We start from the raw sequence: 23,227 nt of genomic DNA on the forward strand, positions 1-23,227 counted from the left end.
CTCCTCTCCTCCTCTCCTCTCCTCCTCTCCTCTCCTCTCCTCTCCTCTCCTCCTCTCCTCCTCTCCTCTCCTCCTCCTCTCCTCTCCTCTCCTCTCCTCCTCTCCTCTCCTCCTCTCTCTTTCTCCTCCCACTCCTCCTCTCCTCCTCTCCTCTAGAAAGGGGAGGGCTTGTTGAGTCTGGAGGCGTTCTCAGCGGAACAGAAGAGGAGGGTTCTGCAGTGTCTGAGGGAGAACATCAACAAACAGTTGCAGCACATGGACCTGACCCGCCAGCAGGTAACAAACAAACAAACAAGCAAACAAACAAACAAACAAACAAACAAACATATAATGGTAATGGTAATGGTAATGTGATGGTAATGCTCCTGGTAGTGCTTTCACCTGAAGTCTTGTATTCAATTTGTGTGTGTGTGTGTGTGTGTGTGTGTGTGTGTGTGTGTGTGTGTGTGTGTGTGTGTGTGTGTGTGTGTGTGTGTGTGTGTGTGTGTGTGTGTGTGTGTGTGTGTGTGTGCGTGCGTGTGTGTGTGTGTGTGTGTGTTCCTCCAGCCCCAGCCTGTTGAGAGGAGTGAGGCGGCGGGTCTGCTGCCGTTTGCCCCCGTGCCCCACCCCGCTGATGCCCCCTGCCCTCCGTGTCTGCCCTCTTGCCCCTCCGTGTCCCCGGGCATGGACCCCCGAGCCCAGCGCTTCCTCTTCCCCAAGACGCGCGCCCCTCTGGTGGAGGCCGACCGCCGTGACCCCCGCGACCTGTGTGACCCCCGCGACCTGTGTGACCCCCGCGACCTGTGTGACCCCCGCGACCTGCGTGACCCCCGCGACCTGTGTGACCCCCGCGACCTGTGTGACCTGCGCGACCCCCGCGACCTGTGCGACCCCCGCGACCTGCGTGACCCCCGCGACCTGTGTGACCTGCGCGACCCCCGCGACCTGTGCGACCCCCGCGACCTGCGTGACCCCCGCGACCTGCGTGACCCCCGCGACCTGCGCGACCTGCGCCCCCCCATCCCGCCGCTGCCCCCGCTGCCCTGCCTGTCTCTGACCCCGCAGAGGGTGGAGCGGCCACCGGGGGCGGCGATGCAGAGCTGTGGAGGAGGAGGAAGGTGGAGACGGAGCCGCAGCAGCAGAGGGAGGAGGCGCAGCAGAGGGAGCTGTGGAGGAGGAGGACGGTGGAGACGGAGCAGGAGGCGCCGGCGGGAGAGAGGCTGGTGGAGGAGGTGCAGCAGAGGGAGCTGTGGAGGAGGAGGACGGTGGAGACGGAGCAGGAGGCGCCGGCGGGAGAGAGGCTGGTGGAGCAGGAGACGCAGCAGCAGCAGGAGACGCGGCAGCAGGAGCAGGAGACGCAGGAGGAGCAGGAGGAGGCGCAGCAGAGGGAGCAGGGAGAGGGGGAGAGCGCTTCGGAGACGGTGAGCGTGTGTGCGCGCCCCACCTCCTCCTCCTCCTCTTCCTCGCCCCTCATGGGGCCCAAGCTCTGCCTGGAGCGCTCCTTCAGCAACCCGCCCCTCACCTCCCCCTCCACCGACGAGGAGGAGGAGGAGGAGGAGGAGGAGGAGGAGGATGAAGAGGAGGACGAGGAGGAGGGCAGCGATGAGGGCTACCTGAGGAAGCGGCGCAGCGTGGCGGGGGCGTCTCCCGTGGCGATGCGAGCGTGTGAGGAGGCGATGGCTCTCCCCCTGCACAGACGCACACACAGCGAGGGCAGCCTCCTGCTGGAGCCCCAGTCACCACACTTCATCTCAAAGCCCGCCTTCATCTCTGACCCCGCCTTCATCTCTGACCACGCCCAGCGCTGCACTAGCCCCGCCCACCAGCCCTTCTGGGCCCCGCCCTCTCCCAACACACTCAGGAAGCAGCTGACCGGCGGCCAAGGCTCCGCCCACATCTGCATGCTGCTGACCGGGAGACGGGTGAGAACCGGGGGAACAGGGCGGGACATGAGCGGGGAGGACCAATGGGAGATGAGCAGGAGGGAGGGGACGACCAATAGAAGATGAGAGGCTGGGTAGGAGATGAGTAAGAGGAGGTGAGCAGGAGGAGGAGGTGAGGAGGAGGAGGAGGAGGAGGAGGTGAGCAGGAGGAGGAGGTGAGCAGGAGGAGGAGGAGGAGGAGGAGGAGGAGGAGGAGGAGGTGAGCAGGAGGAGGAGGAGGAGGAGGTGAGGAAGAGGAGGTGAGCAGGAGGAGGTGAGGAGGAGGAGGAGGAGGAGGAGGTGAGCAGGAGGAGGAGGTGAGCAGGAGGTGAGGAGGAGGAGATGAGGAGGAGGAGATGAGGAGGAGGAGGTGAGGAAGAGGAGGTGAGCAGGAGGAGGTGAGGAAGAGGAGGAGGAGGTGAGCAGGAGGAGGTGAGGAGGAGGTGAGCAGGAGGAGATGAGGAGGAGGTGAGGAGGAGGAGGAGGAGGTGGAGGAGGTGAGCAGGAGGAGGTGAGGAGGAGGTGAGCAGGAGGAGATGAGGAGGAGGTGAGGAGGAGGAGGTGAGGAAGAGGAGGTGAGGAGGAGGTGAGCAGGAGGAGATGAGGAGGAGGTGAGGAGGAGGAGGAGGAGGTGAGTAGGAGGAGGTGAGGAGGAGGAGGAGGAGGAGGAGGTGAGCAGGAGGAGGTGAGGAGGAGGTGAGCAGGAGGAGGTGAGGAAGAGGAATAAGAGCAGCATTAGGACCAACATTTGAAACAGGATTACCGTAAACCAGTAATCACAGCTAGACTAGTGTTCCGTGGACGCATGATTAAGATGTCATTTTAACCAGATGGGCGCATGATTATGATGTCACTGTAACCAGATGGACGCATGATTAAGATGTCACTGTAACCAGATGGGCGCATGATTAAGATGTCACTGTAACCAGATGGGCGCATGATTAAGATGTCACTGTAACCAGATGGGCGCATGATTAAGATGTCACTGTAACCAGATGGGCGCATGATTAAGATGTCACTTTAACCAGATGGGCGCATGATTAAGATGTCACTGTAATCAGATGGGCGCATGATTAAGATGTCACTGTAACCAGATGCTTCTCTGTGGACAGGTGTGTACTGAGGTTACCTGCAGGTGTGACATGGGACGAGGAGGCCTCAAGAAGAAGTCCAAGAGCCTGTAAGTGTTTCAGCACTATTGCTTCTGTTGTGTTCAAGTGAAAACCTGGGTAACCTGGACCACAGCGCTGGGAGAAGATGCAAGTTAGTATGAAGTGGAAATAGGATTGGGCTGGTTTCCTTTTGTGCTGTGTTTTTGTAGGGCCAAGGACATTAGGAACCGCCTGACGTTGTGCTGTGTTTTTGTAGGGCCAAGGACATGAAGAACCGCCTGACGTTTGTGCTGTGTTTTTGTAGGGCCAAGGACATGAAGAACCCCCTGACATTGTGCTGTGTTTTTGTAGGGCCAAGGACATGAAGAACCCCCTGACATTGTGCTGTGTTTTTGTAGGGCCAAGGACATTAGGAACCCCCTGACATTGTGCTGTGTTTTTGTAGGGCCAAGGACATTAGAGACCGCCTGACGTTGTGCTGTGTTTTTGTAGGGCCAAGGACATGAAGAACCGCCTGATATTGTGCTGTGTTTTTGTAGGGCCAAGGACATTAGAGACCGCCTGACGTTGTGCTGTGTTTTTGTAGGGCCAAGGACATGAAGAACCGCCTGACGTTTGTGCTGTGTTTTTGTAGGGCCAAGGACATGAAGAACCCCCTGACGTTTGTGCTGTGTTTTTGTAGGGCCAAGGACATTAGGAACCCCCTGACGTTTGTGCTGTGTTTTTGTAGGGCCAAGGACATGAAGAACCGCCTGACGTTTGTGCTGTGTTTTTGTAGGGCCAAGGACATGAAGAACCGCCTGACGTTTGTGCTGTGTTTTTGTAGGGCCAAGGACATGAAGAACCGCCTGACGTTTGTGCTGTGTTTTTGTAGGGCCAAGGACATGAAGAACCGCCTGACGTTTGTGCTGTGTTTTTGTAGGGCCAAGGACATTAGAGACCGCCTGACATTGTGCTGTGTTTTTGTAGGGCCAAGGACATTAGAGACCGCCTGACATTGTGCTGTGTTTTTGTAGGGCCAAGGACATGAAGAACCGCCTGACGTTTGTGCTGTGTTTTTGTAGGGCCAAGGACATTAGAGACCGCCTGACATTGTGCTGTGTTTTTGTAGGGCCAAGGACATGAAGAACCGCCTGACATTGTGCTGTGTTTTTGTAGGGCCAAGGACATTAGGAACCCCCTGACATTGTGCTGTGTTTTTGTAGGGCCAAGGACATGAAGAACCCCCTGATATTGTGCTGTGTTTTTGTAGGGCCAAGGACATGAAGAACCCCCTGACGTTGTGCTGTGTTTTTGTAGGGCCAAGGACATGAAGAACCCCCTGACGTTGTGCTGTGTTTTTGTAGGGCCAAGGACATGAAGAACCCCCTGACGTTGTGCTGTGTTTTTGTAGGGCCAAGGACATGAAGAACCCCCTGACGTTGTGCTGTGTTTTTGTAGGGCCAAGGACATTAGGAACCCCCTGATATTGTGTTGTGTTTTTGTAGGGCCAAGGACATGAAGAACCGCCTGACGTTTGTGCGGAAGAAGAAGAAGGACCACGAGAGACGGAGCCGCACCAGGAAGATGGAGAAGATGCTCAAGTCTGCCCGGTGAGTCTGAGAGAGTGGAACCTGCCATGAAGGAACCATCAAGGAATCTGCAGCCCCACATCCATTGGGAAGGAAGGACATGTATCTGAGCTCTGGAGAACAGGATGGGTGGTGTATTTTAATACGGGAAGGAGGGGGGTGTATTTTAGTAGGCTACAGGGAGGGCGGAATATGTATGGAGTGCAAACTTTGCATCTGAATGTATTATTTCAGCATACAGTAGCAAAAATGATTGTGCAAAAGTCATATTACTAGAGAATAGGCCTGCAGCTTACATGCTAACTTTATTACTAGAGAATAGCACTGGAGCTAGATTACATGCTAACTTTACTACTAGAGAATAGGCCTTGAGCTAGACTACATGCTAACTGTACTGCTAGCACTGGAGCTAGACTACATGCTAACTGTATTACTAGAGAATAGCACTGGAGCTAGACTACATGCTAACTTTACTACTAGAGAATAGCACTGGAGCTAGACTACATGCTAACTTTACTGCTAGAGAATAGCACTGGAGCTAGACTACATGCTAACTTTACTGCTAGAGAATAGCACTGGAGCTACACTACATGCTATCTTTACTGTTAGAGAATAGCACTGGAGCTACACTACATGCTAACTTTACTACTAGAGAATAGCACTGGAGCTACACTACATGCTAACTGTATTACTAGAGAATAGCACTGGAGCTAGACTACATGCTAACTGTACTACTAGAGAATAGCACTGGAGCTAGACTACATGCTAACTGTACTACTAGAGAATAGCACTGGAGCTAGACTACATGCTAACTTTACTACTAGCACTGGAGCTACACTACATGCTAACTGTATTACTAGAGAATAGCACTGGAGCTAGACTACATGCTAACTTTACTACTAGCACTGGAGCTACACTACATGCTAACTGTACTACTAGAGAATAGCACTGGAGCTAGACTACATGCTAACTTTACTTCTAGAGAATAGCACTGGAGCTACACTACATGCTAACTGTATTACTAGAGAATAGCACTGGAGCTACACTACATGCTAACTTTACTTCTAGAGAATAACACTGGAGCTAGACTACATGCTAACTTTACTACTAGAGAATAGCACTGGAGCTACACTACATGCTAACTTTACTGTAGTGGATATCTAGGCAACACAAAATATAGGTGCTTTTACATTTTTCAAAACAAATATTTTGGGGCTTTTTATGCCTTTTATCTGTTTGGACAGAGTGACAGGAAGTGAGTTGGAAAGAGAGATGGGGTGGGATCAGGAAATGATCGGGTCAGATACTGCGTTCATGCACCTCGGACCTTCGGAAATTTCTGACCTCCGATAGCGGAAAAATGACATGAACGCTAGGTCGGGTTGGATTTTTTGCTCGGAGACTCGTGCGGAAGTTTTGTGCCCCGAGGTGTCCGACTTGACGTCACTATCATATTCTCCAACCACGACGGCCTCCCTTGCAACAACACAAGAGGTGAATTTCACTGTCATTACGAATAGGCAGGGTAATTTGTCACTAAATTAACAACACAGATAGAAACACTCGCCCAAGACAATTTACTTCTTGCTCAACCATACTAAGCAGTTGTAATAACGTATTTATGCGTTTCCTGTATTTATTTTCCGAACTGATCTCATGAACACAATTTTTTCGGAGGTCGGGACTTTTTAAAGGCGGGTCCTCCGAGGTTCCGAGCCGCATGAACGCAGTACGACTCAAACCCGTACGTCATTATAACCAGTTATGTTTTAGCCCCAGCATACTGTAGATGTTTTTGACATTACAAAGTTGTTTTTGGATGTACTCCATAAATGAATGAACTCTGTGAATCGCTTAGTGATGCTACAGAGATCTGAAAGAGATGAAGGTATAGAGATGTGCTTACTGGAGCTTTGCATTGACCCCCCCCCCCCCTCCCCCCCTTTCATTAGGCCACCCGCAGAAGAAGCCCTCCAATGGGGAGAGTCCTTTGACCAGCTGCTGGCTCATAAATGTAAGGCTCTACAATGGGAATATAATGTATAATATATATGAACTAATGTAAGGCTCTAAAATGGGAATATATAATATGTATTAGCTAATGTAAGGCTCTAAAATGGGAATATATAATATATATTAGCTAATGTAAGGCTCTAAAACGGGAATACAGTGGGGAGAACATGTATTTGATACCATGCTAAAGTTGACTAAAAAGAGGAATATAACATCATCTTTTGACAATTGATCTTAATGCCTTAAAGGAATAGTTCGGAATTTTGGACATAGGACCTCATTTCCAACTTAGCCGAGGTGATATAGGTCGGTGGAGACAGTTTTTATTGCGTTTAACCCCTTCCTTAAGTTGCAGCGTTCCCCTTTATTAAGCTGGGTTCTGAGCTAACGCATTTCAACGGTTACTCACTCCACAGCACACCCGAGACAAGGAAATTAAAACGTCAGACTGTCGATGTACATGTCCGTGTAGCATGTAGCACCAGATGAACGCTGCAATTTAAAGAGGGCAGAAATTCACTGAAAATGATCTCCACCAACCTATATCACCCCGACTAAGTTGGAAATGAAGTCCTATGTCCAAAACTCCGAGCTATTCCTTTAATTAAAAAAATTAGTAAAAATCAAACCGCTATGGACACCAATTTTCTTTGTGATTGAAAAATTTATCGTAAATAAGTAAATGCTCTTCCTTAAATACAGAGGGCGTAAGTCTTTGACCCCTATGTTAAATTCCCATAGGAGCAGAAGGATTTTTTTTATATGTTCCATTTTTAAAGGCCAGCTATTTCATGGATCCAGGATATTATGCATCCCCTGGCCTTTGGAATTAAAATAGCTCCACATCATCACATACCCTTGACCATAGCTAGAGATTGGCATGGTGTTTTTTCCAGTTAGCCTATTAGCCTGTATGTATGTATACGGTATATTTTTATGTCTGCGTATGATGTGTTTGTTTATTTGTTTGTATGTTTGTGTTGACAGTTGGCGTGGCGGTGTTCCGTGCCTTCCTGCAGACCGAGTTCAGTGAGGAGAATCTGGACTTCTGGCTCTGCTGCCGGGACTTCAAGCACATCACCTCTCAGTCCAAGATGGCCTCCCGCGCCAACAAGATCTTCGCTGACCACATCTCCATACAGGCCTGCAAGGAGGTGAGTGGGACACACACACACACACACACACACACCTACCACAGGCTTGAGACTCAACATTCTAGTAAGCTTGTGTAGCTGATGTGTACTGTACCTGCAGGTTCCAGAGAACAGGATTATTCTATTTGTGGCTCTTGATTCATTCAAATGCATCCTCAAAAGTAGATATGTGAAGGAGATGGTATTGAATGATCCCCCACCCCCTCTGTGTGTATGTGTGTGTGCGTGTGTGTGTGTGTGTGTGTGTGTGTGCGCAGGTGAATCTGGACTCCTTCACGCGAGAGCAGACACGGCAGAACTTGGAGTGTGTGTCGGCGTCGTGCTTTGAGCTGGCGGAGTCGCGCATCTACGGGCTGATGGAGCGAGACTCCTACCCACGCTTCCTACGCTCCCGCCTCTACATGGAGCTGGCCAATCACAACACTCCCAGCTCCATGCCCGACCTATCCTGAGCCAGTCCTCTCATGACCACAAGCAGCATGGGGCCGCCTTCACGAAGCCCCTCATCATCTGGACGGGACTGCAGGGGTGTGTGTGTGTGTGTGTGTGTGTGTGTGTGTGTGTGTGTGTGTGTGTGTGTGTGTGTGTGTGTGTGTGTGTGTGTGTGTGTGTGTGTGTGTGTGTGTGTGTGTGTGTGTGTGTGTGTGTGTGTGGAGCAAGTGCTGCCGCTGCCAATCTGTTTTTAGTCCACAGTGCCCCCTGGTGGACCGGAGTGCTGATCAGAGAGAGACTCACATCAGGCTGGAGGCTGACGGAGGGAGCAGGCGGAGGCAGGATCTGGTGGGGGCTGAATCTGTGGGCGTGGGGGGGGGGGGGGGGGGGGGGCTGTTGGGGTGTCGTCGGTCCGAGTGGCGCAGAGAGGGTCAAGGTCATGTGGTCCAGTGAGGGGGCAGCTGAGGTACTGATTGGTCAAGTCTGTCCAGTGTTTTGGCGAATACAGTTTCTTTTTGGTACAGTGAATTACCCAGAATTCCCAGCGGCCCCCCATCATCAGCGTCCCGTCTGACAGAAGCGGTTGCTGACCCCTGCGTTCCCTCAGCGAGGCCCTACGGATCTTTGGGTTCCTCAGTGAGGCCCTACGGATCTTTGGGTTCCTCAGCGAGGCCCTACTGTCTTTGGGTTCCTCAGCGAGGCCCTACGGATCTTTGGGTTCCTCAGCGAGGCCCTACGGATCTGGGTTCCATCCTGCCGCAGCTGACCAGCTGACCATGAGCAGAGGCACGGCGTTATCTGCACTTCCTGATTGGTCAGTAGAGGAAAAAGGCCAGGAGTGGACAGGAAGTCGGTTTTCTTTACATCATCCTGGTTCCTCACGTACAGTATATCACTAAGAAAGGTGTGTGTGTGTCTGTGTGTATGTATGTGTGTGTGTGTGTGTGTCTGGTTATTTCTTTGTCAGATATGTGAGCGCACACACAAAAAGTGGAGGGCAGAAAACGTTTTATTTGTTTTTTTTTATATATATTTGTATTTCGATATTATATTTTGATATTTTCACCCAAACCTCGCCCTGTCCTATACGAAGTTGAACGGATATGGGTTGGGTTGGTTCTCTGCTGGAGCTTTATGTTGTCTGCCCAGTGCCCCTCCACTATGCTCCACTTCAACCACACACACACACACACACACGTACATCCTCATCCTCATCTTCATCCTCATCCTCATATCAAGTGCAATACAGACGCGGTTTTTCACAGACATGTACAGAAAGGGTTTAGAGAAGCATATACTGCATGGGCCCTACTAATGACTAATGTAAATAGCTACTCAAAGATAACATACTACAGGATCTATAAGGGCGGCAGGTGACTAATGTAAATAGCTACTCAGAGATAACATACTACAGGATCTATAGGGGCGGCAGGTGACTGCTGTCTGGGCCCATTTATAATGTAAATATATAGCGAGACACAGATGCGTAGACTAACCATTGTTTTGAGTCTAGCTGCATCAGGTTTTTGTAGGATGGAGGATCTGACCCAGCCAATGGGTTGTGTATTTCTAGGACAAGCACAATATAGACCCTTTCAACTGCATAAACATACTGTACATGTACGTTCCTAAGGTATTTCTGGTGGCATAAAAAACAACATTGAGCTAATGGTAAATTGAGGACAGACAATATCATTTTAAAAAGTTTTAAATTCAACATTGTGCAGAGCAATACGTTTAAGTGCGATTCATTTTCATTTCAAAGTATCTGCATTGGTTTTGAGTAGTTTGGAGACCAGACTCTCTTCTTCGCAGAGATTCTGGCCTAGATCCATTGGCAAATGTTTATATCCTGGTTTGTGGACACTTGTCTGAAGTTTGAATTCATTAGAGTTCAATCACTAACGTTTGGTAATGACGTACTGTACGATAACCACGGGGGACACAACGATAACCATAGGCTTGAAACTTACATGTAATCAATCACTCTTGGAAACGCCCTCTGTTCGCTGATTGGGCGGAGATGCATTTGCCGGAGTAAACCAAGCTGGCTCAAGCTTTACCAGACGGAGCATGAAGAGAGATGCAAGTGAGGGGTAGTGTGTAGCCAGACGGGGGCCAGACGGGGGCCAGGCGAGTGTTTCTCCTTGAAACCCTTTAGGAACGGGTTGAATGGGTCCATAGTGGCTGCTCTGTTTGGGCCTGTTTACATTTGGATTAGAATGCCTTTTGAGTGGTCCAGTCACCAGTGGTTAGCCGAGAATGTTGCTGACCTCTTGTATTTAGACACCGCTTATACAGAAGGTCCAATTTAAAAAAAAAAGGTCAAATGCATCTCAGACCATGGCGACAAGAGGTTTGAGTGATCCAATCACAATGCATCTTGGTGATTGTTTACACTTTAGGCCACTTGTGATTGGATAACGTAAGACGTATATTAAAAACCAGTGTGAACAGGTTCTTTATGTTTATGGTTTATGGATGTGGCCTGCAGTCACTGTCTGTTTGCCAGTGTGTTGGTAGTGTGCTAAGTGTGTGTGTATTTATGGGATTCAGAAGAGCATCCACATACAGTTAATCCTCAAGGTATTCATAAGCATGCTACATTCTGATGATTGATAATGCATTTCTATTGGACCATACCAAATTCTGATGATTGATAATACATTTCTATTGGACCATACCAAATTCTGATGATTGGCAGTGCATTTCTATTGGACCATACCAAATTCTGATTATTGGCAGTGCATTTCTATTGGACCAGTACATTTCTTCCCTCTGGGAATGATGTGACTAAGCATGGGACAAACGCTGATGCATGGTGTTGGAGATCCACAGTTCATCTCTGATGGCCTGGTCAGGTAAGACATGGCGCATGCTGGTGAATAGTCCTGGGGATATCTGTACTAGAGGGTACCGAGAAGAGCACATGGCTTTACAACTGATCAGCGTTTGATAAGCTTGTGTTTCATTTACATTGGTTTCTTTGGAAAACACATTATTTGACGTAGTCTTGTTTTTAAAACTTATGTGTATTTATTTCTTTGGCCTTCAATGTACCTGATCAGTGCATTTAATATATCCAATAATATATAATTCTGTATCTACATCAGAGTATTAATCTGCACCTTTTAATAAAGCTATCTGCTTATTTTACCGAGACTTTGTGGTGCTTGATTTCATGGTGCAACTGCCTGGCTTATTTTGTTGTGACACTTGCTATGTTTAGCCACTAGAGGGCGCCCTCTGTTAGCGTATGCTGGCAGTGAAGGGTGGCAGTGCCCACTCCACCTCCACTAGAGGGCGCCCTCTGTTAGCGTATGCTGGCAGTGAAGGGTGGCAGTGCCCACTCCACCTCCACTAGAGGGCGCCCTCTGTTAGCGTACGCTGGCAGTGAAGGGTGGCAGTGAAGGGTGGCAGTGCCCACTCCTCCACCTCACGCGCCCAGGGGCCTCTAGCGGAGCGCCCGTCCTGCTGTGGCGCAGACTGGGTGCTGAGATGCCGATATGCCAAGTGGCACAGTGTGTGTAGAGAATTGTATAGCTGGCATATGCCCACTCTATCATGAGCAGTGTATAGGTGGCATATGCCCGCTCTATCATGAGCAGTGTATAGGTGGCATATGGCCACTCTCATGAGCAGTGTATAGGTGGCATATGCCCACTCTATCATGAGCAGTGTTTGTAGAGAATTGTATAGGTGGCATATGCCCACTCTTATCATGAGCAGTGTATAGGTGGCATACTGTATGCCCACTCTATCATGAGCAGTGTATAGGTGGCATATGCCCACTCTATCATGAGCAGTGTTTGTAGAGATTAGAATTGTATAGTTGGCATATGCCCACTCTATCATGAGCTGAGCAGTGTTTGTAGAGATTAGAATTGTATAGGTGGCATATGCCCACTCTTATCATGAGCAGTGTATAGGTGGCATACTGTATGCCCACTCTTATCATGAGCAGTGTATAGGTGGCATATGCCCACTCTATCATGAGCAGTGTATAGGTGGCATATGCCCACTCTTATCATGAGCAGTGTATAGGTGGCATACTGTATGCCCACTCTTATCATGAGCAGTGTATAGGTGGCATACTGTATGCCCACTCTTATCATGAGCAGTGTATAGGTGGCATATGCCCACTCTATCATGAGCAGTGTTTGTAGAGAATTGTATAGGTGGCATATGCCCACTCTATCATGAGCAGTGTGTAGGTGGCATATGCCCACTCTATCATGAGCAGTGTGTAGGTGGCATACTGTATGCCCACTCTATCATGAGCAGTGTATAGGTGGTATATGCCCACTCTATCATGAGCAGTGTATAGGTGGCATATGCCCACTCTATCATGAGCAGTGTATAGCTGGCATACAGTATGCCCACTCTATCATGAGCAGTGTATAGGTGGCATATGCCCACTATCATGAGCAGTGTATAGGTGGCATATGCCCACTCTATCATGAGCAGTGTATAGGTGGCATATGCCCACTCTATCATGAGCAGTGTATAGCTGGCATATGCCCACTCTATCATGAGCAGTGTTTGTAGAGATTAGAATTGTATAGGTGGCATATGGCCACTATCATGAGCAGTGTTTGTAGAGATTAGAATTGTATAGTTGGCATATGCCCACTATCATGAGCAGTGTTTGAAGAGATTAGAATTGTATAGTTGGCATATGCCCACTATCATGAGCAGTGTTTGAAGAGATTAGAATTGTATAGGTGGCATATGGACCACTCTATCATGAGCTAGATTCTGGTCGCCTCCTCAAGAACACCTTTTGAGAGCGAGAGACCTAATCTAAAATCATCTAATGTAATCTAATCTAATGTAATCTAATATAATCTGATCTGATCCAGGGGTTATATAGGTGTGTACACTGTTCCAGAGGTGCAGGCTGGAGAGAAGGTGTGTGTCCCGTGCTCGGACCTAATCTAAAGTCATGTAATCTTAATCTAATGTAATCTAATGTAATGTAATGTAATCTAATGTAATGTAGTGTAATGTAATGTAATGTAATGTAATCTAGGGTTTCTATAGGTGTGTAGGCTACACTGTTCCAGAGGTGCAGGCAGGAGAGAAGGTGTGAGGGTTGTGCTTGGGCATGAACACTCTCCATGTTGTGCAGCAAGCAGCTCTTGGAGTTCCCCTGTCTGAATCCTCACATTCAGACTGTTTATAAACCAATGGTGCCAATGTGGATATTTGGACACACACATGCACGCAGATAGCACACACAGACACACACACACAGACACACACACACACACACACACACACACACACACACACACACACACACACACACAGTACACCATTACGTATCCCAAAGTCTTGGGTGCTCACTGTGTGATGATGTCATCATGTTTGATATGGCCGTAGGTTCATGCCAGGACGTATATGTATGCAAGGATATATATATGTATATATATATATACATTTGTGTATGTGTACTTGTGCAAGGACGTATGTATATATGTATATATACTCGTGCCAGGACGTATAGGTGTATGTATATATATTGATGCCAGGACATGTGTATGTGTATATATGTATGCATACTCGTGCCAGGACGTACAGTATATACTGTATGTATGTATGCGTACTCGTGCCAGGACGTATATATATATATATATATGTGACCATTCAAAGCGAAATCAGTCGTTTTGCGCACAACGTTATTATGAGAAAATCAACAATAACAAACTTCCGGGTTAAAATGTTGAATTTCACGTTTTCGCATAATTCGACTGTATACAGTCTACAGTTTCATATTGTGAACGCATTTCACGGAAAAACATACGTTTTGACTTTTAAACCCGGCGAAGATTCAACACATTTGCTGTCATTCCCGTGCACGCGCCTCTTAAAAAGGTGATTTCTCCTCTTCTGGCATATCGTGACAGGAGAACCATGTCAACTTTGGATGCGGTTATCTTAGAGATAGTTTGTGTAATACCCTCGATACACATATCGTTGGAAAGCTTAGTTTATGGCCGTTCACGTGAGCACAATAACTTAATTTAGTAAATTTTACCGAAACGACTGGTTCCGCTTTACAGGGTCACATATGTGTATATATGTATGTATACTCGTGCCAGGACGTATATATATGTATGTATACCCGTGCCAGGACGTATGTATGTGTACTCGTGCCAGGATGTATGTATACGTATTAGGGCTGGGACTCGATTAAACAAATTTATCTAATTAATTAGAGGCTTTGTAATTAATTAATCGAAATTAATCGCATTTTAATTGTATATAAATATATGACCTGAGAACAGTGAGAAGTATTTTTTTTTCACATGGATTTTTAGTATAGCCTATTGGATAATGACTGAATACATAGGCCTAAGCTTAAGCAACAAAAATATTGTTTATTAATAAGTCCAACAGACCAGTGCAATTTTTGCCATAAAGTGTAGCAATACCATATTTAGAAATAGTACATTTTCAGAAATTCATGTAGCCTATAGATAGGTAGACCTTCTGTAAACTATAATACTGTGATATCCTGTTAATTGTGTCACCTGTTACCTTGAGTTGAGTTCATGAAATTGTTGTGTCCCTTTAAGGGGAACTGGGGGGCGGAGTTTACGTGTGTGCGTGTGTGCTTGTATGCGGTTCTGAGTGTGAAGTTTCTTTTAGGTCTATGAAAGTTGGACATGGAATTAGGTGCGGTGGATTACTGTTATAAGCGTGAGTTGTGGCTGTAACAGCAACTCGGTTGCTATTTGTTTAATAAATAAAGCTCAGAGGTTTCCCTCAAGTGTCTGGAGTATCACAATACTTTGTCCACGCTAGCAGCTAGCTGCTTTATGTTTTGCACTGAGGTGATACCTGCGGTGATACGTCCTTGTTGCATAGGTTGCACACAACCATGCTCTTATCTACGCTTCCATCCGTTCGTTTTTTGTAACAACATTTCCCATCCACGGGGCCAACCAACGCGGTCACATCAGCTGCTATGTTCATGTTCACTGTGCCACTGTGGTTTGTTTTGTCTGAACCGAACTCATGTGCGTTACTTGGTGCTCCAGTATAATCGGTCCGTCTGAAACTCATCCAGTGAGAAACGTTCCGCGGTGCATAAATAAATAGGCATACGATTAAAATGCGTCAATTTTTTTAACGCATTAATGTTTGTGTAATTAATTAATCGTAATTAACGCGCTAAAGTCCCGGCCCTAATACGTATATATGTATGTATACTTGTGCCAGGACGTATGTATGTGTGCTTGTGCCAGGACGTATGTATGTGTACTCGTTCTAGGACGTCTCTTTCTGAGGGACATGTGCAGCCCTTAGCACCCTCAAGAGCTCTGAGTCCTCCCACTGTCTGTCACCTGGTTACATGCACACACTCCTGCAACGTTCTGGCAACGTTGACACAGAGTTCTGCAGAGGACGGAGCAGCGCACACACACACACACACTGTGCAGAGGACAGAGCAGCACACACACAACACACACACACACACACACACACACTGTTTGGAGAACAGAGCAGCACACACACACACACACACACACACTGTGCGGAGGACGGAGCAGCACACACACACACACACACACACACACACTGTGTGGAGGACGGAGCAGCACACACACACACACACACACACACACTGTGCGGAGGACAGAGCAGCACACACACACACCACACACACACACTGTTTGGAGAACAGAGCAGCACACACACACACACACACACACACTGTGCGGAGGACAGAGCAGCACACACACACACACACACACACACTGTGCGGAGGACAGAGCAACACACACACAACACACACACACACACACACACATACACACACACACTGTGCGGAGGACAGAGCAACACACACCACACACACACACATACACACACATACACACACACACACTGTGTGGAGAACAGAGCAGCACACACACACACACACATACACACACACTGTGTGGAGGACAGAGCAGCACACACCACACACACACACACACACACACACATACACACACACACTGTGTGGAGAACAGAGCAGCACACACACACACACACATACACACACACTGTGTGGAGGACAGAGCAGCACACACACACACACACACACACTGCGGAGAACAGAGCAGCACACACACACACACACACACACACACACACACACACACACACACACACATACACGCACTGTGTGGAGGACAGAGCAGCACACACACATACACACACACACACACACACACTGTGCGGAGGACAGAGCAGCACACACACACACACACACACACACACACACATACACACACACACTGTGCGGAGGACAGAGCAGCACACACCACACACACACACACACACACACACACACACATACACACACACACACTGTGTGGAGAACAGAGCAGCACACACCACACACACACACACACACACACACATACACACACACACTGTGTGGAGAACAGAGCAGCACACACACACACACACACACACATACACACACACACTGTGTGGAGAACAGAGCAGCACACACCACACACACACACACACACACACACACACATACACACACACACTGTGTGGAGAACAGAGCAGCACACACACACACACACATACACACACACACTGTGTGGAGAACAGAGCAGCACACACCACACACACACACACACACACACACACACATACACACACACACTGTGTGGAGAACAGAGCAGCACACACACACACACACACACACACACACATACACACACACACTGTGTGGAGAACAGAGCAGCACACACCACACACACACACACACATACACACACACACTGTGTGGAGAACAGAGCAGCACACACACACACACACACACACACACACACACTGTGCGGAGGACAGAGCAACACACACACACCACACACACACACACACACACACACACACACACATACACACACACACTGTGCGGAGGACAGAGCAGCACACACACAACACACACTCACACACACACTGCAGAGGACAGAGCAGCACACACACAACACACACACACACACACACACACACACACACACACACACTGTTTGGAGAATAGAGCAGCACACACACACACACACACACACACTGTGCGGAGGACAGAGCAGCACACACACACACACACACACACACACACACACACACACACGCATACACACACTGTGTGGAGGACGGAGCAGGGCACCCAAAAGCCATAATATTTACGGTCCCTGTGAACATGGGCCGGTTTTCCCCAGTCTTGTGCAACGCCTTTGTTTTGCTCCTCTGAGAGTGCTGGAGAGCAAGTGTGTGTGTGTGTGTGTGTGTGTGTGTGTGTGTGTGTGTGTGTGTGTGTGTTGATGGCATGCTGCGCCGTAGGGGAGATTACCATCTTCAGATTTCTCCGTAAATTCTGTGAATCCTCCAGTGACTCAGGGCTACTCTCAATCAGCTGGCTGACGGGACAGATCGCTAACAGCATTTCATTACTGCCAGCTCATAATACACACACACACACACACACACACACACACACACACACACACACACACACACACACACACACACACACACACACACACACACACACTTATACAGTTCATACAGGTATTTGTTAGCCTTTATCAAGTAACAATTTTATCCTTGAGGTAAAAAATGGCATTCTGAGGCACACAAGGAGAGAGTAGTGTGTGTGTGTGTGCTAGTGTTTGTGTGTGTGTGTGTGTGTGTGTAGTAGTAGTGTGTGTGTGTGTGTGTGTACAGTATACTCATAAAACGTGGTGCATTTGTAAGCAGGTAAGAGGGATAACAATGTTGTGTGGTGCAGTAATATCCTCACTCTTGCACTTTCAGTTTCACTTTGGAGTGAGGATATTACTGCGCTGAGTTAGCCTGATTGCCATCGACTTGAAAGGCTCTGCGAGACTTTAGTCTGACCAAGAGCCTGTGCGAAGGTGTTACGTCACTGGGAGGGCGTGCCAGGCTAGCGCTGAGTCTAAATGCTCCCAATGTTATTCCACCACACTATAGATATCCCTCTTACCTGCTTAGAAATGTACCATGTTTTATTTTGTCTCACCATACTTGGTCGTGTGACTACTCGTGTAACTGTATTTTAATGGGGAAACATGGAAGTCTTTGGTTGCTTCTAACTTCATCTCTGTTTGGATCCTAATGAATGCATTGGGCTAGCTAAGTGCTATCACCGTAGCGCCGCGCAACAGAGCCAGTGAGTGAACGCATTGAAACGTGAGAGGTATGTATCAACTCGTCTTAGTTCTGGGAATAACATAGTTTGATATGAAAAAACGGTGAAGTGTTGCTCCTTGGGGCAGTTTGGGGTTCAGTGCTAACGCTAACGCTAGACTCCTCGGGGCAGTTTGGGGTTCAGTGCTAACGCTAATGCCAGACTCCTCGGGGCAGCTTGGGGTTCAGTGCTAACGCTAACGCTAGCGCTAGACTCCTTGGGGCAGCTTGGGGTTCAGTGCTAATGCTAATGCTAGCGCTAGACTCCTCGGGGTAGCTTGGGGTTCAGTGCTAATGCTAACGCTAACGTTAGACTGCTCGGGGCAGTTTGGGGTTCAGTGCTAACGCTAACACTAGAATCCTCCGGGCAGCTTGGGGTTCAGTGCTAACACTAGACTCCTCGGGGCAGCTTGGGGTTCAGTGCTAATGCTAACGCTAACACTAGACTCCTCGGGGCAGTTTGGGGTTCAGTGCTAACGCTAGACTCCTCGGGGCAGCTTGGGGTTCAGTGCTAATGCTAATGCTAACGCTAGACTCCTTGGGGCAGCTTGGGGTTCAGTGCTAACGCTAACGCTAGGCTCCTCGGGGCAGCTTGGGGTTCAGTGCTAATGCTAATGCTAACGCTAGACTCCTTGGGGCAGCTTGGGGTTCAGTGCTAACGCTAACGCTAGACTCCTCGGGGCAGCTTGGGGTTCAGTGCTAACGCTAACGCTAGACTCCTCGGGGTAGCTTGGGGTTCAGTGCTAATGCTAACGCTAACGTTAGACTCCTCGGGGCAGCTTGGGGTTCAGTGCTAATGCTAATGCTAGCGCTAGACTCCTCGGGGTAGCTTGGGGTTCAGTGCTAATGCTAACGCTAACGTTAGACTCCTCGGGGCAGTTTGGGGTTCAGTGCTAACTCTAACACTAGAATCCTCCGGGCAGCTTGGGGTTCAGTGCTAATGCTAACGCTAACACTAGACTCCTCGGGGCAGTTTGGGGTTCAGTGCTAACGCTAGACTCCTCGGGGCAGCTTGGGGTTCAGTGCTAATGCTAATGCTAACGCTAGACTCCTTGGGGCAGCTTGGGGTTCAGTGCTAACGCTAACGCTAGACTCCTCGGGGCAGCTTGGGGTTCAGTGCTAATGCTAATGCTAACGCTAGACTCCTTGGGGCAGCTTGGGGTTCAGTGCTAACGCTAACGCTAGACTCCTCGGGGCAGCTTGGGGTTCAGTGCTAATGCTAACGCTAGACTCCTCGGGGCAGCTTGGGGTTCAGTGCTAACGCTAACGCTAGACTCCTCGGGGCAGCTTGGGGTTCAGTGCTAACGCTAGACTCCTCGGGGCAGTTTGGGGTTCAGTGCTAACGCTAACGCTAACGTTAGACTCCTCGGGGCAGTTTGGGGTTCAGTGCTAATGCTAACGCTAACGCCAGACTCCTCGGGGCAGCTTGGGGTTCAGTGCTAACGCTAACGCTAGACTCCTCGGGGCAGCTTGGGGTTCAGTGGCGTGTTTAAGGGAACAGCGGTGCAGCTACAAATCAAACGGGACACTTCAGGCTACTGCATGCAAATCTGACTCCTTGTCCACCACTGCTGGCCCCAAAGGCCAACACAGTAACCACAGCATCATCTGTGGGCTGCACTCTTGTTCGACTATTCAGATAAAAGATGTTAAAGATGAGTAGTACTTAAGTGTCCTTAAATCCTGTTAGATCTTGCTTTAATGCCACATGCCTTTGGACTACATCATGCTCATATTGATTGATTAAAGTTGTGTGCTGTGGTACATTTTAATACAGTATCATTTTGAAATGAAAATCTGTCCCTCTCTCTTTCCCTCTCTCCTGCTCTTTCCCTCTCTCTCTCTCTCTCTCTCTCTCTCTCTCTCCTGCTCTTTCCCTCTCTCTCTGTCTCTCTCTCTCTCTCTCTCTCTCTCTCTCTCTCTCTGTCTCTCTCTCTCTCTCTCTCTCTCTCCGACTGCAGAGTTGAGAGCAGTAATGACGTCACCTTTTTGAGCATCATGGCTTTGAGCATGTGCTCTAGCGGATGGTGAGAGCTGTCTCCACACACACACACACACACACACACACACACACACACACACACACACACACACACACACACACACACACACACACACACTCACACACCACCCCCATGATGGGAGAGCTGCTGTAGCGCCTCCCTATAAGAACATAAAGCCCAATCCCAATTAGAGATAATTACCTCCCTCTCTCTCTCTCTCTCCCTCTCTCTCCTCTCCTCCCCCCCTCTCTCTCTCTCTCTCAGGAGATGCTCTGACACCTACATGTCATGAGCATAAAGCTGCAATTAGTGATATAGCACGTATATCTATATATAGGAGCAGCTGGCTATATCACTTCTGGAATGTTTCACTCTCCCTCCCTCCCTCTCTCCCTCCCTCTCTCTCTCTCCCTCCCTCCCCCTCTCTCCCTCTCTCCCTCTCTCTCTCTCTCTCTCTCTCTCTCCCTCCCTCTGGTCCCCCATAGACTGCAGGCTTCAGAGTGAAGATGACATCATGGTTGTGTACATGCGCTCCTGTAGGTGGTGTGTGTGTGTGTGTGTGTGTGTGAGAGAGAGAGAGAGAATTCCCTGTTTGCAGCTGTGTGTGTATGAAAGCAGAACGCCAGGTTGTCGTTAGGGATGTGACACTCAGGTGGACATGAGCCCAGAATAGACTTGCTGGAGTGTTCCACATGTTCTGTCCTTCTCTCCTTCTCTCCTTCTCACGCACACACACACACACACACACACACACACATACATACACACATACATACATACACATACTGTACATGCACACACAGACACACGTGCACACACAGATAAATGGTCTGTTCCTCTCCTTCTCACACACACGCACACACACACACACACACACACATAAACATATACACACACACGCATATATACACACAGGTCCCCCATAAGCTGCACACTTCACCAAAGCGATGTCATAGCTATTTGGAGCAAGCACGCTAATAAAGTGGGGAGATGAGATATTCTCCATTCATACGTGCTGCTCTGACACCCTTATACACACACAAGCACCCAGATCCTCAGAGTTGGCTGCAAGGTAAGCAAAGGTAAACAAAGGTGAGCAAAGGTGAGCAAAGGTGAGCAAAGGTACAGTAGCAGGTGAAGATGAAGAGATTTCCTCTAGAATGATTCTCACACTAGTGTGTGGATGGAGGCTCACTGGTCCTCGTCTACGGGCTGCAGACTTCGGCGTGCAGAGGAGGAGGAGGAAGATCTGCGATGACATCATCGCTTTCAAGGCGCGCCCCTGTAGACTCTCGTGAGCAAATCCCCCTTTCTGTGTGAGACCGAGTGCCTCACCTACAGTAATACTCATGAGCGCTACTAATAAGCATTCACTACTAATAAGCATTCACTACTCTACTAATAAGCATTCACTACTCTACTAAGAAGCATTCACTACTAATAAGCATTCACTACTCTACTACTAAGCATTCACTACTCTACTAATAAGCATTCACTATTCTACTAATAAGCATTCACTACTACTAAGCATTCACTACTCTACTAATAAGCATTCACTACTCTACTAATAAGCATTCACTACTCTACTAATAAGCATTCACTACTACTAAGCATTCACTATTCTACTAATAAGCATTCACTACTAATAAGCATTCACTACTCTACTAATAAGCATTCACTACTCTACTAATAAGCATTCACTATTCTACTAATAAGCATTCACTACTACTAAGCATTCACTACTCTACTAATAAGCATTCACTACTCTACTAATAAGCATTCACTACTCTACTAATAAGCATTCACTACTACTAAGCATTCACTATTCTACTAATAAGCATTCACTACTAATAAGCATTCACTATTCTACTAATAAGCATTCACTACTCTACTAATAAGCATTCACTACTCTACTAATAAGCATTCACTATTCTACTAATAAGCACTCACTACTAATAAGCATTCACTACTCTACTAATAAGCATTCACTATTCTACTAATAAGCATTCACTATTCTACTAATAAGCATTCACTACTAATAAGCATTCACTACTCTACTAATAAGCATTCACTCTACTAATAATCATTCACTATTCTACTAATAAGCACTCACTACTAATAAGCATTCACTATTCTACTAATAAGCATTCACTACTCTACTAATAAGCATTCACTATTCTACTAATAAGCATTCACTACTCTACTAATAAGCATTCACTATTCTACTAATAAGCATTCACTACTCTACTAATAAGCATTCACTACTCTACTAATAAGCATTCACTACTCTACTAATAAGCATTCACTACTCTACTAATAAGCATTCACTATTCTACTAATAAGCATTCACTACTCTACTAATAAGCATTCACTATTCTACTAATAAGCATTCACTACTCTACTAATAAGCATTCACTACTCTACTAATAAGCATTCACTACTCTACTAATAAGCATTCACTATTCTACTAATAAGCACTCACTACTAATAAGCATTCACTATTCTACTGATAAGCATTCACTATTCTACTAATAAGCATTCACTATTCTACTAATAAGCATTCACTACTCTACTAATAAGCATTCACTATTCTACTAATAAGCATTCACTACTCTACTAATAAGCATTCACTATTCTACTAATAAGCATTCACTATTCTACTAATAAGCATTCACTATTCTACTTATAAGCATTCACTATTCTACTAATAAGCATTCACACTATTCTGTGTGTGAGTGTGTGTGTGTGAGCCGATATGGGCATGACCCCCATACATCTCCTGTGCTGTGTGTGCTGTGTGTGTGTGTGTGTGTGTGTGTGTGG

General features: G+C 47.7%; 1 protein-coding gene across 1 annotated transcript in view; it reads left to right on the forward strand.

Moving 5' to 3' along the window:
* The window catches only part of LOC134089357 (regulator of G-protein signaling 3-like), a 26,712-nt gene extending 18,171 nt beyond the window's left edge, over positions 1-8,541 (forward strand). The window contains exons 10-17 of the mRNA XM_062543797.1: positions 157-276; positions 547-1,097; positions 1,556-1,901; positions 3,014-3,081; positions 4,501-4,605; positions 6,537-6,598; positions 7,585-7,751; positions 8,009-8,541. Coding sequence (XP_062399781.1) covers positions 157-276; positions 547-1,097; positions 1,556-1,901; positions 3,014-3,081; positions 4,501-4,605; positions 6,537-6,598; positions 7,585-7,751; positions 8,009-8,203 — 1,614 coding nt within the window. The 3' untranslated portion in view covers positions 8,204-8,541. The remainder of the gene's footprint in view (positions 1-156; positions 277-546; positions 1,098-1,555; positions 1,902-3,013; positions 3,082-4,500; positions 4,606-6,536; positions 6,599-7,584; positions 7,752-8,008) is intronic.
* The last annotated feature ends 14,686 nt before the right edge of the window (positions 8,542-23,227 follow it).

Source organism: Sardina pilchardus, chromosome 8, assembly GCF_963854185.1.
Source record: "Sardina pilchardus chromosome 8, fSarPil1.1, whole genome shotgun sequence".
Classification (NCBI taxonomy): Eukaryota; Metazoa; Chordata; class Actinopteri; order Clupeiformes; family Clupeidae; genus Sardina; species Sardina pilchardus.